Below are 18024 nucleotides of genomic sequence, written 5' to 3' on the forward strand. Positions count from 1 at the left end.
ACCATCATACACAAGCCCGGAAAAGCTGAAAACCCTGCCGACTATATGTCCAGACACCCGACCAAGACGAGCCGATGCGAGCAATCGATTGCGGACGAATACATTCATTTCGTGGTAGATCAGGCTAGACCCCCTGCAGTCCCGCTGGAAGCCATCTGCGAAGCGACACAATCTGACGTCACCCTACAAGAAGTAAAGAGCAGGATACAAACGAACAGCTGGCGACAGGCGCACACAAAGGAACAAAATGACCAAGAGATGGCAGCGTTCAAGCACGTCCATGAAGAACTGTCCATAGCGACCAACGGTCTCATCTTAAGGGACACGCGAATTGTAATCCCACGACAACTAAGACAAGGGGTCATAAACTTAGCACATGAAGGACACCGGGGCATAGTAGCAACGAAAAGAGCACTCCGCGAAAGAGTCTGGTTTCCAACACTGGACCAAATGGTGGAAACAACACTGAAGGACTGCCCACAATGTCAACTGGTGAGCCGTCCAGATCCTCCTGCACCGCTACAAATGTCTCCACTACCGGAGGGCGTCTGGCAACACGTTGTCATTGATTTCTTTGGGCCATTCAAGTCAGGCCAATATGTGTTGGTCATCATAGACGAATATTCCAGATTCCCCATTGCACAACTATGCACATCCACAAAAGCATCCAGCACCATATCAATACTAGAGGAAGTTTTTGCTGCGTGGGGAATTCCTCAAGTGGTGAAATCCGACAACGGGCCCCCATTCAACAGCCACGACTTTGCCGAGTTTGCCCAACACCTCAATTTTAAACACCGAAAGATCACACCACTATGGCCGCAGGCGAACGGAATGATTGAACATTTCATGTCCACGATCAAGAAAGCAATACAACAGGCGGAACTCACTCGAAAGAGCATCCAGACAGCCCTGAAGGAGGTGCTAAGAGCCTATCGAAACACACCCCACTCCACCACGGGCAAGTGTCCGGCCAACCTCATGCTAGGACGGCCCGCGCGCACTAGACTACCAATGATAGGTGCCCCCGCGAGTGAACAATACCGCGACTCTGACCATGAAGATATTGCAGCCACAGACAGGCTGAAGAAAGAGAAAATGAAGGACTACGCGGATGAACGGCGACATGCCTCTCCCGCTGAGATCCGAGAAGGAGACTGGGTGTTAGCGCGACAAGAGCAACACCGAAAGACTGACTGCAGATATCACGAAACTCCACTGAAAGTGGTGCAACAGAAAGGAACTATAATCACTGTGGAAACTGACGGAAGACGAGTTACCAGGAATGTGACATACTTCAAAAAGTGCAGCCCGAATGTCAATGAACTACTGACTGAACTGCGGGTTGAGAAAAGAGAACCAGAGACACTGCCCCGCTGCAGTCAGGCCCTGATAGAAATGACTGGCGAACATGAGCGAGGCAGTACTGATCATCAATCACGCCCCCAGCGGACCATTAAGAAACCGTCTCGCCTGATTGAAGAACTGTAAAGTTGAAAATATTCTCTTTTGTTGTTTCTATTTTGTTTGTTTACAAGGGGGGGAGATGTAATGATGTAAGGGGCACTAGGACCCTGCCGAGGGAGAACGAGGGCGGGCGGAAAGGGAGGAGCCGGGGACCAGGAACGGCAGTTAACCGATACCCGAAGTACAGCGTGGTCGCAGAATAAAGAAGCTCCATAATACACAGCGTGTCCGTGTTCCTTGTCCCTGCAGGACACTACAAATGTGACAGGACTCCTTTCAGCCACCGAGGCCAGGAGCCTCAATCCTGATGGACGAGGTAACAGCCCCCTCCATGAAACCAGACACAGTATGGTTTGAAGAAGGAGATGATGGTGAATAAAGGGCTTGTCACCCAGGCCTTTCATCTCCTGGAGATTACACATGCTTACACATGCTTCATAGCGCCATGAAACCACCCGGTGTACGTGTGCTCTATAAATCCTTATTAACATTAACATTAACAGCTGTATGTCCACCCTACTGGGCGGGAGGATGGCAGAAGGCGAGGGCTGCACCAGTCCCACTGGTACCTGCAGCCTTCGCCAGTATCACCAGCAGGCACAATATTCACCTCAGGGGGCTCTGACAGAAGGACGTGTGTTTGAATCTTGCCCCCTATCTCAGCCCCCTGTAGGCAGTTGTGGAGGGAAAGGCCTGCCGCCCTCACACACCACAGGAACAGGAGGCACGGAGGAGGCTCCAGAGCGAGACACTGAAGGTCCTGTGGGAAGGTCCTCCCCTCGCACACTCACACACATCTCTAACACCCATGTCACACATGCAAACACCCCTCGTCATCCGTTGTCCGTGTGCTCTCCTTGCCTGCAGGTGTCGGTGGAAGGAGCCGCCTGCGGGTGGATCGCGTCCCCTCTAAGAAGCCGTTGGCCCTGGACATGGGTTGGGGTCTGCAGGGAGATGGGAGGGTGGGAGAGGCTCCTTCTTGCTCGACTGGTGCTCGGTAGAGACCTGTATCCTCGGCACTGGGGCGCCTAGAAGAGGAAAAGTGAGACAGGAAAGAGTGAGACAGAGAGTGAGACAGTTTTGCCACTATGACTTATTCAGCACCTCCACACAGACAGAGACAGACACACACACACACACACAGACAGACACACACACACATCCAACCACCCTCCTTGGAAGCCCACCGTGAGCCCAGTTCACCCCCAGCCTTTCATGTACTTGCTGACTCCCGGGACCCTGCATGCTGGAGTCCGCGGGGACAGCGTCTAAACCCGTGTCTGGATTCCTTGACGTGACTCGTAGAGTGGCTCACAGGCGGCGACGACTAAATAACCCCACATCCTCCATGTTAAGAAACTTTCCATGGCTGTTGTGAGTGTGAACAGATGTGTGAGCGAGCCCCAGATGTACACTGCTGCCTACAGCTGTGCATCACAGCATCACTGAGCGAGGGGTGGAGGCACAGCTGGGTGAGGCCACACCCCCTCGGTGCCCTTCACACAGACTACAGATGGGTTATGAGACAGAGAGAAGCTGTGATCTTGCCCCCCAGAGCTGAAGTGAAAGAGAGGCTCGAGATACGACAGGGGGTGCAGCTGGGCAGAGCTCCCCCTCCCTCAGCCCGGTCCCTCCTCCATGAACACCTCCAAGTCTGAGGAGCAAAGAGCAGCCCTGATTGGTTAGTTGAAACACGTACAGGTTCCCCCGGCCCCTCCACTATGTAAGAAAGAGATGGAGGGGAACCAGACGATGACAGTGGGGGGCTCTGCAAGGGTCTGAATCTCTACGGGGTTCCCCTCAGTCCCAGGGCAGGTTTAGTAAGTGCACCTCTGACTTCAAACGTCTCTTTTCAGTTCATTTCGTCGCAGAAACAATGACATGAATGATTTCCGTATGTTCCACAGTTTGTTTCAGTGCTGAATAAACGCCCATCTTGTTTGATATCAAAGGTAGAAAGAATAGTTTATCCTCATGAACAGTGAACATTCTACTCAGAAACCAGGCTTGTCTCCACCTGCCCCTTACTCCCCACATTGGCTGTTCCATAGGAGACAGCTCTGAGCAGGGAGCCACCACTTTACACACACTCTGGCTTCACGATGAGTCATATGGGGTTAAGGATATTTGGACTTACAGGACCTAGTTAAAGTTGAAATAAATGTTGCTTTTATTTGTACATTTCTTTGTTGACATTTTCATTGTATGTGAAGAACAACCCCGATGAAATAGAAAGTACTGCATCCAACATAAATACTATACTAAGAAGGACCCCACAAACGAGTAAAAAGGGATCTAAGAAAGAATGAAAAAGAAAGTAGAGGAACAAACGAGCCGTCCGACTTACATACGGTTTAAGCAACGCCTGATATACCCTATCCACACACTGAACAACCATCCAACAAACGAATGACTCAAGCCACCAACCTCAAACATTTCACCCAAAACCAGATCCCAGGATTTAACCCCTATAAACCTGGCGTTCATTCGCAGCTAGCCGGGAAAGATCAGCTAGCCGTTCTTGATCCACGGGCACCCGTGCGGTACGCCAATGCCATCATTCTGGCCACCATAAGAGCCGTCGACATCCATCTTCGCCAAAGAGAAGCCGCACTATCTCGGCAACAAAACTGTATAAAAAGGCCAGCTCGTCTGACTCTAAAAAGGAATAAACTAGTTGAGCCTAGCGTCTCCCGTGTATAGCGCTTTATATATACATACAGGGCATGACCAAAGCATGTGATACAAATCACATGCAACGTATGGACACCTCCAACATACCGCACTGGGAACCAGACGAGCCATATATAATTTGAAAGTACCCCAATACTAGTACTGGGGGATTTTGAAATAGTCGTATATTGAGTTTGATTCTCTGAGAGATCGATCGAGATACTCTTGTATTTCCTTCTAGTGAACCTCCGAGTACTTTACACCCAGCCGCTCCACCAATAGGATAGAGGCGCAAAGCAAGTATCATGTGAGTAGAGATTGGCAATGAGTATTTGGTACATATTCGTCGCCCCTCCCTTGGAAAAGCCCCACAAGGTGTTTCGTTTAGGATCGGCGAGGCAAAGAGATGGCCCGGATCCCACCGAGCTCACCTCTTAATCAATGCCGCGTTTGCCAACACCTCCAGAGCTGTGGCTGGGGAAGCGAAAAGGTTGATTTTAACATCTCCAAGGAACAAAACAAATCTCCATCAAGGAGGTCTCCAGTTGTTTTAATTCCCTGCTTTTCCCATAGAGCCCATTTTATCGGCTGTCGGTCCAAAGTGATCCCTCATTGTGCCAACGTGCCGCATCTCTATGGACGGTTCTATCAACGCTCAAGAGTCGGTGTGAATCTATCCATGCGGCCCACGGAGCCCTTAAGGTGGGAGGACAGAGCGGAGCTGTCAAACATAGCTCAATCTGGGAGCCGTCTCCATCTTCATCATCTGTACCATATCCCAAAAAGAGCCCTTTAGGACAGACCCGAAGCCTCTAAAGAGGCGGCCTCTCACGCAGCCTGTTCCATTGTATTCATCAATGGTTGGATATTAGCAACCTCCATATTGTCTATTTATGAGCAAACCCGGTACTTCAAACGCGAGCCCATCCATGAGAAGCCAAAAACATCCCGCGGAGTTCTACCATCCTATGCGTGACTGGCGGCACCCCACATTTACAGCAGTTTATTTTATATCCAGAGAAGATCGAAAAGGCCTGAATTACAGACGTGAGTTGGGGAACAGGAGAGTCTGCGTCACTCAGAGTCCATCAGATATCATCTGCGTGTAACAGGATCTTGCAAGCACCAACGAGTGCTTCGATTGCCGCACAAGGGGCGAATGATGGCTTGCTGCTACCAATGGTTTCATTGCTAAAAGGAACAGCAATGGCGATCGGAGACAACCTTGTCTCGTGCTCCACGAGATATAAAAGTGCTTTGATAGACGGCCTCCACAGTCAACGTGCACCACAGGAGCAGAGTAAAGCCACCAGAGTTTGGATAGAAAGCGGGGCCCTCTCCCTGCCCTGCTTAAAGTACGGAAAAGATGCCCCCACTCAACCCGATCAAAAGCCTTCTCTGCATCCAAAGAGAGCAACAGCTTATCGTCCAAGTCATTTCCTACTTTCCATATCAGACTGGACAGAAGACGCATATGATTAATATAAGAACATTCTGGCACAAAACCCGCGAGAGAGCTGTAGATGAAACTAGGGAGGACTTTCTTCAGGAGGGCTGCAAGGAGCTTTGGAAGACCCTTCCTGTCCGCATGGATGAGTGGAATGGGTCAGTAGCTTGCGCAGGCAGCTGGACTTGGGACTGGCTTCAATAATGGCTGATGAGCGCTCTATTAAACTCCGCTCGAATGACTGCACCACCCTCTAGACTAGAGCCTCAAAAAGCCTATAAAGAAGCAAGATCATCAACTCCCTGTTAATCTGATAAAAATCAGTTAGGAAACCATTGTCACCCGGGGTCTGCTGTTGAGCATTCTCTGAACAGCCTCTGAATCTTCTCCTCCGTGATCTCCTCCTCAACGAGCTGCCTACCATCCTCAGACAAGTAGGGGGATGAAGATCCCCCAAGAAATGCAACTCAGGGGTGTTATCCACAGGAGCATCTGAGTTATAAAGTGCTGAGAGGAAAGGTGCAAATGCTCTTGTCGTCTCCACCGGGTGAGTGAGCGATCCTTGCTTCTCGCTGTGGGTTGAGTGGCAGACTTTGCCTCCCTTTGCTGCGCTGTGCTTCATAAGTCTACCTGCCTGTTCCCCTTGCTCCTAATGGCGCCACTTCAAGTGAAGCCGAGTGTATTCTGCATGCGCTGTAAGACATGTATTAAGATCATATTTTGCTCACTCTAACTGATGAAGAAAGCCGCTTTGGATGCCAAACATAAGTCTCGGTGCGACCACATATCGCCCTCTCTAATCAGGTTTGCACATCACGTGTTTCCAGCTTGCGGACCACTGAATCACACACGAGCATACGTCTTAAGGTGGCTTCCCTGTCTCCCATAAAAGCTGAAGAGAATTCGTAGAGTGTTCATTATTTAAGAAGAATTTAAGTAAATGGCCAACAAGTTTATGTTTGCTCTCCGGAGTACGATGATGTGGGAGATGCAGCTGCCAGCGCTTGAATGTAGGGGGCGCACGCCCTGGATTCAATTCCAGAACCGTCAGGACATGATCAGAGAGTCCCCCAGGTTCAAGAGTGGCAGCACTAAGGTAGACCTGCGAGGCATCACACATTAATAAGGAGCCTATCCGGGAACAGGTCCCATGAAGACGTAAAATACAAGTATAGTCCCTATCTCTTCGGTGTGTTTAACGCCAGGGATCAGACACGCCGTGATCGCTCGGCACATCATGCAGGATTGCTCGATCCCTCGCATTCGCTCGGTGCCTTTGACAAGAGCGATCCCAGTGGGGATCAACAGCTGGATTCCAGTCTCCCGCAGCGATTGTCTGGGTGTGACCAAACTCAGTCAACAGTCTGGATAACGATGAGAACAAAAGACGCCCGAGCATGGTTGGAGCGTACCCTGCCCCCGCAGTCAGAATCTGATCCATAGTTTCAAAGTTCACGAAAACCTCACGGGTCTGCCCGGGTCTTCAGAGCGATGACAGGTACAGATCTGTAGAACAAGACCGCAACTCCCCATCTTTTCGGAGATGCCAGAGGATCAGAATGTGTGGTGGGCAATAAACTACTACCAACAACAGGACCCACCCAGTCCCTCCTCAACGTGCTTGACTCTAGGGCTGAAAGATCCGTCTCCTTCATTGAGGCAATGTCTGGGGGTTTTGAGGCCATAAAAGATAGCACCTTCTTCCTCTTACTGTAGTGTGTGAGGCCATTAACATGAAGGGATTGGATGCACAATTCTTTGAGGTGTATGTAGGAAGATGAGGGGTCGATGTCCCAGAGGATGCCCGTCCTTGAGCAATCGGTAAAATTAGAATGTTCAGATGTCCTTAGGCATGGGAGACCCTCAACCCATCAATGCATAGTCCAGAAAGAGATGAAGGACAGAGCTGAACTGGTGAATAAAAACTAATAGGTAGTAGTGGTCCCTATGAGGGAGAGAACCGCACATCAATATGAACTACGTATTTGTAACTGACAAAAATAAGTGAGAACAATTTTTTCGCTATAATTAGACCGGGGTGCTAAAGTAGCTTAATACACCTACTACCTAGAGGTGCTATTAGCACATTAGAAACTAAAGTGCATACAAATACACTAGAGAAAAAAAGCCTGGCCTCGCACTCCTCCAATCCCTCAAAAAAGCTATTACAGCTCAGCCATTATTATGTATGTCAATCCAAGAACAGCATTGTACAAGTAATAAGCAAGGTCTGAATTCAAATGCAGTCCTTGACAGGTGCTAATAAGAACAATCTAACGAGGCAACAGTTATGCAGCCCATGTCAGTAGTACAAAGACGTCATCAGGTGGTAATTCATTCACTTTTTATTATTTTTTAAAGATTCCCAGCACACGATTTTGCTGACACGTGTTTCGTCTATACTTAGACTTTTTCAAGGCAATTTGGGAATAATGGTATGGTATAATTCGGAATGGATGCTTCTAAGGTCAACGTCCATTTGCGCACTCCAAAGCAAGAAATCATGAATTGTACCAGGCAGCCAAAATGACAATGCGGACTTCCGTGAGACACTAATAAGTGTTGCATTGTCAACGCATGCCATTACATTGCATTTAAGGTAAGCGTTGGATAGCGGAGGGGTAAAAATTACTATTCCCACTCCAGTGAGTGCAACAGTAGGGAAAGTGTTGGATAGCGTAAGGGTAAAAATTATGCGTTGTAATGGTATGCGCTGTAGTGACATGCATTGTAATGACATGCGTTGTAGTGACATGCGATGTAATGGCTGCGTTGTAATGGCATGCGATGTAAAGGATGTTGCGTTGTAATGACTGCGTTGTAAAGGTAGTGCGTTGTAATGACTGTGTTGTAAAGGTTGTTTCCCTCCAGGGACAAGTGTTATATATATATATACACTGCTTCTCCTGTGAGATCCAATCCTGCCTGCTGCACCTCATGATGTCACCCTTCAAAGCCTTGCCTCTCAAAGACCTCATCGACATCCTTAGCCTCCTCGAAGCCATACCTATCAAGATGATGACCTTCCCGCATCCCTCAACAATGCCTTCTTTAAAGAAGTTCTCTCCTCCCACACCTAAGTAAAACCCAGCCCAGACCATGGTGACCTTGCCAACTACCGGCCCATCACTCACCCACCATTCATCGACGAGATCTTTCAAAAAGCAGTTTATGCACAATTTCAAGATCAGTTCAATGCCAACCATCTCCAGCAGACAACGGCGTGCAACGTGTACCCCAGAAGGTCGACGGTATGTTATATAGATAAGCCGCCAGGACTATCCTAGTGTTAAACAAAATATGCACAGGTTCAAAAAACACACCTCATACCTAAACCTTGGGCCTTCTGCACCCCAAAGCATATTTAGAGGTGCTCAGACCCTGTGGTCACTCACTGGAAAAATGCTGGTCAAACTGGTAAACTCAGCTGTTCTCTGCTCATGAGATAGCGCACAATTATTTTCTGTACAAAGTTTGCAGTGCTCACTAATGGTGAGACGTTACAGAATTGATGAACATTTTAGTCACAATACTAATTTCTCTATTTTGTTTTCTACCCAACCACAGAATATGAAAGGGCCAATGCACCCTGTTGGTGTGTAAGTGTGGCATGCATGACGGTAAGTGTTTATCCAGCACAATGCAGCGAATGAGAGAGTATCCCTACAGGTAGCATAGAAGGGGAAAAATAAAATTTAGGGATTTGGTGTTGATGCTCCTGAAGAAAGCCACGGGCAAAGAGAAGTGGTTGAAACATGTAGACCGTGTTTTTAATTCAGGATATCACTAATTGTCCCTACTAGCATCAGACATGTTTTTAGTCCTGCCAAGCACCCAACATACAATACATAAACATTGAGGAGAGAGGTTTGAGGCAATTTTAAACGTGAATTTTTCAGATCCCACCATTCAGAATGTTATATGAGAGCTCGCATCATTTGAAGGTTGAGTCCACACCGACACAATAGGTGTCTGGGTGAAGATTCAGTGATGAAAGATGACACTAGGTGCTTCTAGTGGGTGAGAGTCCTTTTAACAAATATGTAGGATTCCCTCTCTGGTGATTTGAATAACGGTGGCTGTTCGGGTGCACGCAATAAGGCCGATAAGTACCCTTTAACTGTGGTCACAGCAAGGCCTTGCTGGGCTATAGAAAGACAAATTAATAGTAGGTCAGGTAACTGTGCCAGAAGGGGCTGGAAGTTTTGGGAGGAATACCATACAACAAACGTCTCCCAGCGTCTCGCATACACAGTTTTGATAGAGGGACGACCGGCTGCCAAGAGGACACCAACAACTTCAGGAGGAAGATTGAAAGCCATCACCTGTCACCTCTCGATCACCACGCATGGAGGTGTAGATTGTGAGGGTTCGATGCCAGACCATCTCCTGCTGGTGCAACAGGAGGTTCTCCTGATGCGGCAGCCTGTTCAGAGGACAGATGCTCGTGGCCAGAAGATCCGGGTACCACACTCTCCTCGTTCGGTGCCAGTCCACGAGGATGACTTGAGCCCACTTCTCCCTGATCTTTTGTAAGAACTCTGGGCAGGAGAGGCAGAGGTAAGAAAAAGTTGTCCTAGAAGTTCCCAGGGCGTCGTGCGACTCCGCACAATGGGAGAGGCGGGACAAAGGTGACTGTGCTTTCATTTCTTGTGTTTCCTTCATTTGTTCGACCTACCTGATTATCTGTTCTTTGAAGATGATCGTTCATGGGAACGACCTTTGGAACGAGTTTGCGTCCATGCCCTCGACTTCAACCGTGACCTCCTCCTCCTGTCCATCTTCTGACCTTTTGTGATACAAAGTTTGGCTTCGCAGTCGCGAACCGCCTTTGGGTTCACTCACTTGACCCACAATGTCAAATCATTTTTTGAAGCTGTGAGACCAGAGAGAGACCTTGTGGGGGGCCTGTCACTGACATCTGTTAGTGACAATCCCAACACGGTTTATACCCTGTGTTTTTTTTGGGGGGGGGCTCCATTGTGCAACAGCCTGTTGTTGAAGTAGGCAAAGACTGGCACCCATGACCTCCAAAGGTGTGCTTCCACCACCACCATCACTTTCATTAACACCCAAAGTGGCACGGGTGAGATCGAAGGGGATCACAGCAATCTAGCAATGCTCCTGTCTCACCACGAACCGAAGACAGCGCTGATGGGTCTGCAGGATGGGTATATAGAAGTAGGTGCCCTGCAGGTCCAACCCTACTATCCAGTCTCCAGGGTGACGGGCAGACAGAACCTGGGCCAAAGTGGCCATCTTGAATTTTACCTTCCGAAGGAAGACTTTGAGAGGGTGCAGGTCTTAAATAGAACGAAGACCTCTGCGCCAGAAGGTAGTAGGAAAACAAGCCACGCCCTACTTTTGTAGCGACCAAAAAGGCTTGCAGTTCTTGCCGCAAAACAGAAAGATGATCCTCCGTCAGTCATTGAGGAGACGGTGGATGGGTCGGTGGTACAGAAAGTAAGGGTGGGGCAAGCGATTGGCATGACCCAGGCCAAGGGTGCCCATCTTCAGAGGGGCGCTGGAAGCTATCTACATTAAGGACATGTAAACAGCAGCGTTCCTTGCTCTTTGAACAGTGATTACAAATAAAATGCCTTAATCATTTTTATTTGCCAGTGGTGCATTTTTAATAGCCCATTAACCCCCTCCTTCCCTTCCCATCAAACTCCTGACGCCAAGCACCGATAATCCACCCAACTCTGGCAACACAGCATGGTGGAGCTAAGCTGTGAGTGAATGAGATGAGTTAGGGAAGTGCAGAGATGTATGTGTTCACTGCTTTGGTGTAAACACCTAGTGACTGACCTGTGAACACTAAATGCCCCCTGCTACCTCATCTCGTTCAGACGCAGCAGTGAGGGTGCCAGTTTTTCCCCGCACGGATGCGCTATCCCAGCAAGGGTCAGATCTGATGAGCAGGTAAGCATTCTCCCCACGGGTAGAGATGGCACGCTGTGTGCCCTACAACTACATGCAGCTGCCACTGAGCACAACCAGTCCTTCCTCAGGGGCGGTAATACAGAAAAGGGGCCCATAGCCACCTTGCACTAGTCCCTGGGTGAACTTTCAGACCTGTTAAAAACGAGTCTGGCGTCTTCAGACCTAGAAGTATACGGTCTGGTGACCACGAGCTATTCAAACTGGCCCAGGGTGGTGTCACTTGGAGTTAACACTCTGGGCGGGGTATCATCGCTCGTCGGTGTCACTAAAATGTCCTGAGAGCAGAACTTTGAAAAATAAAACTTAGCTCCTGTAAGGAAAAGCCTCTTTTCGTTTAGTCACCCTCATGTTTTTGGACTCATGCTGCTGAGTGTTCGACTCTTAGAGTGCACTTAGGCCTGCTAGCCAGACCTCAGTGCCGGTGCCCTGACCCGAAAATGTGCATGTTACATTGGCTATACCCAACTGGCATAGTCTAACCTACCCGTAAGTCCCTAGTATATGGTACCCAGAGCATTTCAGTTAGACGGTCACCCCAGGGATTACAGCACTGATTGAGCCACCCTGGGTGCGACACAAGTAAAACCAGCCTTCCCTTCCGCCACTGCTGACTGGAAGAGCAGTTTTAAACTGCGAGCCCGACTCTGCCATTTAAAACGATGGCGAAGCCAAACCTCCCTCTGTAATATGCGTAGCGCACCCCTATGGCAGGCCTATCAAGCCGCGAGGGGGGTGCAACATATTTCATGAGCAGAACATGCAATTTTACATGTTCTGGCAGTAAAAACACAAACCATCACAAACCTGTCGCTTTTAGTATGGAAAGACTTAGTCGTCCCATTGGCAAGTACAGGGTCACCTGCTGACCCCTCAATTGTGCTAACTCAGTGCCTCCAAAGTGGGCCAACCAAGGTATCAAACAACTCGGTACATTATGCCCGACTTGGTTTTTAAGTCGCAATTAATGTAACATGTGGCAGTGTAGAACTTGGACATAGTTGCTAATTTGCCTTTAAATCTCCTGTGCCTTTTTCCACGAGGCAGTTTTCTACCCTCCAGGGGAGACTTGTTCCTTTGAGTGAGCCTCGCTGCTAGGAACCACAGCTACACAGCCCGCCACAGTGCCCTGTCACTGTGCAGCCGCACTGCGCGGGTCCCTGCCACAGGTAGCCATCCACCACATGACCCGGTCACTGTGCAGCCGCACTGTGCGGGTCCCTTTCACAGGTAGCAGCTCACCACAGTGCCCTGTCACTGTGCAGCCGCACTGCACGGGTCCATCTCACAGGGAGCAGCCCTCCGTAGGGCTCGGAAACTGTGCAGCGGCACTGCCCAGGTCCATGTCACAGGTAGCTGCCCACCACAGTGTCCTGTCACTGTGCAACCACACAGCGCGGGTCCCTGTCACAGGTAGTGGCTCGCCACAGTGTCCTGTCACTGTGCAGCCGCACTGCACAGCTGCGCGGATCCCTGTCACAGTGCCCTATCACTGTGCAGCTGCACTGTGCGGGTCCCTTTCACAGGTAGCAGCTCGCCACAGTGCCCTGTGACTGTGCAGCCACACTGCGCGAGTCCCTGTCACAGGTAGCAGCCTGCCACAATGTCCTGTCACTGTGCAGCTGCACTGAGTGGGTCCCTGTCACAGGTAACAGCTTGCCACAGTGCCCTTTCACTATGCAGCTGCTGTGCGAGTCCCTGTCACAGGTACCACCCACCACAGTGCCCTGTCAATGTGCAGCCACACTGCACTGGTCCCTGTCACAGGTAGCGGCTTGCCACAGTGCCCTGTCACTGTGCAGCTGCACTACACGGGTCCCTGTCACAGGTAGCCGTCTGCCGCAGTGCCCTGTCACTGTGCAGCTGCACTACACGGGTCCCTGCCACAGGTACAGCCTGCCACAGTGCCCTATCACTGTGAAGCCACACTGCACCGGTCCCTGTCACAGGTAACCGTCCACCACAGAGCCCTGTCACTGTGCAGCCGCTCTACACGGGTCCTTGTCACAGAATCCTGTCAATGTGCAGCCACACTGTGTGGCTCCCTGTCACAGTTACCGTCCGCCACAGTGCCCTGTCACTGTGCAGCCACACTGCACGAGTCTCTGTCACAAGTAGCAGCCCGCCACAGTGCCCTGCCAGTGTGCAGCCACACTGCATGAGTCCCTGTCACAAGTAGCAGCCCGCCACAGTGCCCTGCCAGTGTGCAGCCACACTGCACGAGTCCCTGTAACAGGTAGCAGCCCGCCACAGTGCCCTGCCAGTGTGCAGCCACCCTGCACGAGTCCCTGTCACAAGTAGCAGCCCGCCACAGTGCCCTGCCAGTGTGCAGCCACACTGCACGAGTCCCTGTCACAGGTAGCAGCCCGCCACAGGGCCCGGTCACTGACCAGCCACACTTCACAAGCCCCTTTCAGAGGTAGAAGCCCGCCACAGTGCCCTGTCACTGTGCAGCCGCACTGCACAGGCCCCTGTTAGAGGTAGAAGTCCGCCACAGTGCCCTCTCACTGTGCAGCCAAACTCCGATAGTCCCTGTCACAGGTAGCAGCCTGCCACAGTGCCCTGTCACTGTGCAGCCACACTGTGCGGGTCCCTGTCACAGGTAACAGCCTGCCACAGTGCCCTGTCACTGTGCAGCCACACTGTGCGGGTCCCTGTCACAGGTAACAGCCCGCCACAGTGCCCTGTCACTGTGCAGCCACACTGTGCGGGTCCCTGTCACAGGTAACAGCCCGCCACAGTGCCCTGTCACTGTGCAGCCACACTGTGCGGGTCCCTGTCACAGGTAACAGCCCGCCACAGTGCCCTGTCACTGTGCAGCCACACTGCGCGAGTCCCTGTCACAGGTAGCAGCCTGCCACAATGTCCTGTCACTGTGCAGCTGCACTGAGTGGGTCCCTGTCACAGGTAACAGCTTGCCACAGTGCCCTTTCACTATGCAGCTGCTGTGCGAGTCCCTGTCACAGGTACCACCCACCACAGTGCCCTGTCAATGTGCAGCCACACTGCACTGGTCCCTGTCACAGGTAGCGGCTTGCCACAGTGCCCTGTCACTGTGCAGCTGCACTACACGGGTCCCTGTCACAGGTAGCCGTCTGCCGCAGTGCCCTGTCACTGTGCAGCTGCACTACACAGGTCCCTGCCACAGGTACAGCCTGCCACAGTGCCCTATCACTGTGAAGCCACACTGCACCGGTCCCTGTCACAGGTAACCGTCCACCACAGAGCCCTGTCACTGTGCAGCCGCTCTACACGGGTCCTTGTCACAGAATCCTGTCAATGTGCAGCCACACTGTGTGGCTCCCTGTCACAGTTACCGTCCGCCACAGTGCCCTGTCACTGTGCAGCCACACTGCACGAGTCTCTGTCACAAGTAGCAGCCCGCCACAGTGCCCTGCCAGTGTGCAGCCACACTGCATGAGTCCCTGTCACAAGTAGCAGCCCGCCACAGTGCCCTGCCAGTGTGCAGCCACACTGCACGAGTCCCTGTAACAGGTAGCAGCCCGCCACAGGGCCCGGTCACTGTGCAGCCACACTGCACGAGTCTCTGTCACAAGTAGCAGCCCGCCACAGTGCCCTGCCAGTGTGCAGCCACCCTGCACGAGTCCCTGTCACAAGTAGCAGCCCGCCACAGTGCCCTGCCAGTGTGCAGCCACACTGCACGAGTCCCTGTCACAGGTAGCAGCCCGCCACAGGGCCCGGTCACTGACCAGCCACACTTCACAAGCCCCTTTCAGAGGTAGAAGCCCGCCACAGTGCCCTGTCACTGTGCAGCCGCACTGCACAGGCCCCTGTTAGAGGTAGAAGTCCGCCACAGTGCCCTCTCACTGTGCAGCCAAACTCCGATAGTCCCTGTCACAGGTAGCAGCCTGCCACAGTGCCCTGTCACTGTGCAGCCACACTGTGCGGGTCCCTGTCACAGGTAACAGCCTGCCACAGTGCCCTGTCACTGTGCAGCCACACTGTGCGGGTCCCTGTCACAGGTAACAGCCCGCCACAGTGCCCTGTCACTGTGCAGCCACACTGTGCGGGTCCCTGTCACAGGTAACAGCCCGCCACAGTGCCCTGTCACTGTGCAGCCACACTGTGCGGGTCCCTGTCACAGGTAACAGCCCGCCACAGTGCCCTGTCACTGTGCAGCCACACTGCGCGGATCCCTGTCACAGTGCCCTACCACTGTGAAGCTGCACTGCACTGCACTGGTCCCTGTCACAGGTAGCAGCCTGCCACAGTGCCCTGTCACTGTGCAGCCACACTGTGCGGGTCCCTGTCACAGGTAACAGCCTGCCACAGTGCCCTGTCACTGTGCAGCCACACTGCGTGGATCCCTGTCACAGGTAGCAGCCCGCCACAGTGCCCTGTCACTGTGCAGCTGCACTGCGCGGGTCCCTGTCACAGGTAGCAGCCTGCCACAGTGCCCTTTCATTGTGCAGCCGCACTGCACAGGCACCTGTCAGAGGCAGAAGCCCGCCACAGTGCCCAGTCACTGTGCAGCCACACTGCACAGGCTCTTGTCAGAGGTAGAAGCCCGCCACAGTGCCCTGTCACTGTGCAGCCACACTGCACAGGCTCTTGTCAGAGGTAGAAGCCCGCCACAGTGCCCTGTCACTGTGCAGCCGCACTGCACAGGCACCTGTCAGAGGCAGAAGCCCGCCACAGTGCCCAGTCACTGTGCAGCCACACTGCACAGGCTCTTGTCAGAGGTAGAAGCCCGCCACAGTGCCCTGTCACTGTGCAGCCACACTGCACAGGCCCCTGTCAGAGGTAGAAGCCCTCCACAGTGCCCTGTCACTGTGCAGCCGCACTGCGTGGGTCCCTGGCACAGGTACCAGCCCTCCATGTTTCATTGGCAGTGGGGGACTACCCTTCATGGCTGCCTGACCGGCAGCTAGTAGGTCCTTAGTTCCTGGTCCTCTCCTGTTCCCTGGGACTGGATATCAACCCCCTACGGATACCTAGCAGTGGAGAACTGCCGACCCGGCTCCCTGACAGTGCGCAGCAGTGGGAGCGGCTGAATCTTTAATCCTCTGAAGGGCACTGAGCATACAGCAGGGCTCGCCTGCCTTTTCTGTAATAAGAGCTACTTTTGTTCAGTGAAAATCCTCATGAACGACTATTATTAGTGTTGTAAGAGTGACCACATCAGACAAGATCACCTTAGTGGCTCCCATATACAAGATTACCAGCAGGGATCCCCCCAGTGCCTCTGAGGGGTGCCAGCAGGGATCACCCAGTGCCTCTGGGGGGCCCAGCAGTGACCCCCCCAGTGCCCCAGGGGGGTGCCAGCAGTGATCCCCCAGTGCCTCAGGAGGGTGCCAGCAGTGATCCCCCAGTGCCTCAGGAGGGTGCCAGCAGTGATCCCCCAGTGCCTCAGGGGGGGGGGGGTGTCAGCAGGGATCACCCAGTGCCTCAGGAGGGTGCCAGCAGTGATCCCCCAGTGCCTCAGGGGGGGGGGGGTGTCAGCAGTGATCCCCCAGTGCCTCAGGGGGGGGGGGGGGTGTCAGCAGGGATCACCCAGTGCCTCAGGAGGGTGCCAGCCGTGACCCCCTCAGTGCCTCAGGAGGGTGCCAGCCGTGACCCCCCCACTGCCTCAGGAGGGTGCCAGCAGGGATCCCCCACTGCCTCTGGGGGGTGCCAGCAGTGACCCCCCAGAGCCTCAGGAGGGTGCCAGCAGTGATCCCCCAGTGCCTCAGGGGGGTGCCAGCAGTGCCCCCCGTGCTTCAGGAGGGTTGCTAGCAGTGCCCCCCCCCCCCGAGTGCCTCAGGGGGGTGCCAGCAGTGACCCCTCCAGTGCCTCAGGGGGGTGCCAGCAGTGATCCCCAGTGCCTCAGGGGGGTGCCAGCAGTGATCCCCCAGTGCCTCCGGAGGGTGCCAGCAGTGACCCCCCCAGTGCCTCAGGAGGGTGCCAGCAGTGACCCCCCCAATGCCTCAGGAGGGTGCCAGCAGTGATCGCCCAGTGCCTCAGGGGGGTGCCAGCAGTGACACCTGTGCCTCAGGAGGGTGCCAGCAGTGACCACCCAGTGCCTCAGGGGGGTGCCAGCAGTGACCCCCCCAGAGCCTCAGGAGGGTGCCAGCAGTGACCCCTCCAGTGCCCCAGGGGGGTGCCAGCAGTGATCCCCCAGTGCCTCCGGAGGGTGCCAGCAGTGACCCCCCCAGAGCCTCAGGAGGGTGCCAGCAGTGACCCCTCCAGTGCCCCAGGGGGGTGCCAGCAGTGATCCCCAGTGCCTCAGGGGGTGCCAGCAGTGATCCCCCAGTGCCTCCGGAGGGTGCCAGCAGTGACCCCCCCAGTGCCTCAGGAGGGTGCCAGCAGTGACCCCCCCAATGCCTCAGGACGGTTGCCAGCAGTGACCCCCCCCCGTGCCTCAGGAGGGTGCCAGCAGGGATCCCCCACTGACTCAGGGGGGTGCCAGCAGGGATCACCCAGTGCCTCAGGAGGGTGCCAGCAGGGATCCCCCACTGACTCAGGGGGGTGCCAGCAGTGACACCTGTGCCTCA

The 18024-nt window shown here is 53.2% G+C and overlaps 1 protein-coding gene across 5 annotated transcripts in view; it reads right to left on the reverse strand.

The window, feature by feature from the left end:
- Window positions 1–18024, reverse strand: part of CACNA1F (calcium voltage-gated channel subunit alpha1 F) — a 562890-nt gene that overhangs the window by 52368 nt on the left and 492498 nt on the right. For all 5 annotated transcript variants that reach the window (XM_085629889.1, XM_085629888.1, XM_085629886.1 and 2 more), the window contains one exon: window positions 2329–2495. In XM_085629889.1, the coding sequence (XP_085486015.1) occupies window positions 2329–2495 (167 nt within the window). The remainder of the gene's footprint in view (window positions 1–2328; window positions 2496–18024) is intronic.

This window comes from Triturus cristatus, chromosome 10 (assembly GCF_964204655.1).
Source record: "Triturus cristatus chromosome 10, aTriCri1.1, whole genome shotgun sequence".
In the NCBI taxonomy this organism is placed as follows: domain Eukaryota; kingdom Metazoa; phylum Chordata; class Amphibia; order Caudata; family Salamandridae; genus Triturus; species Triturus cristatus.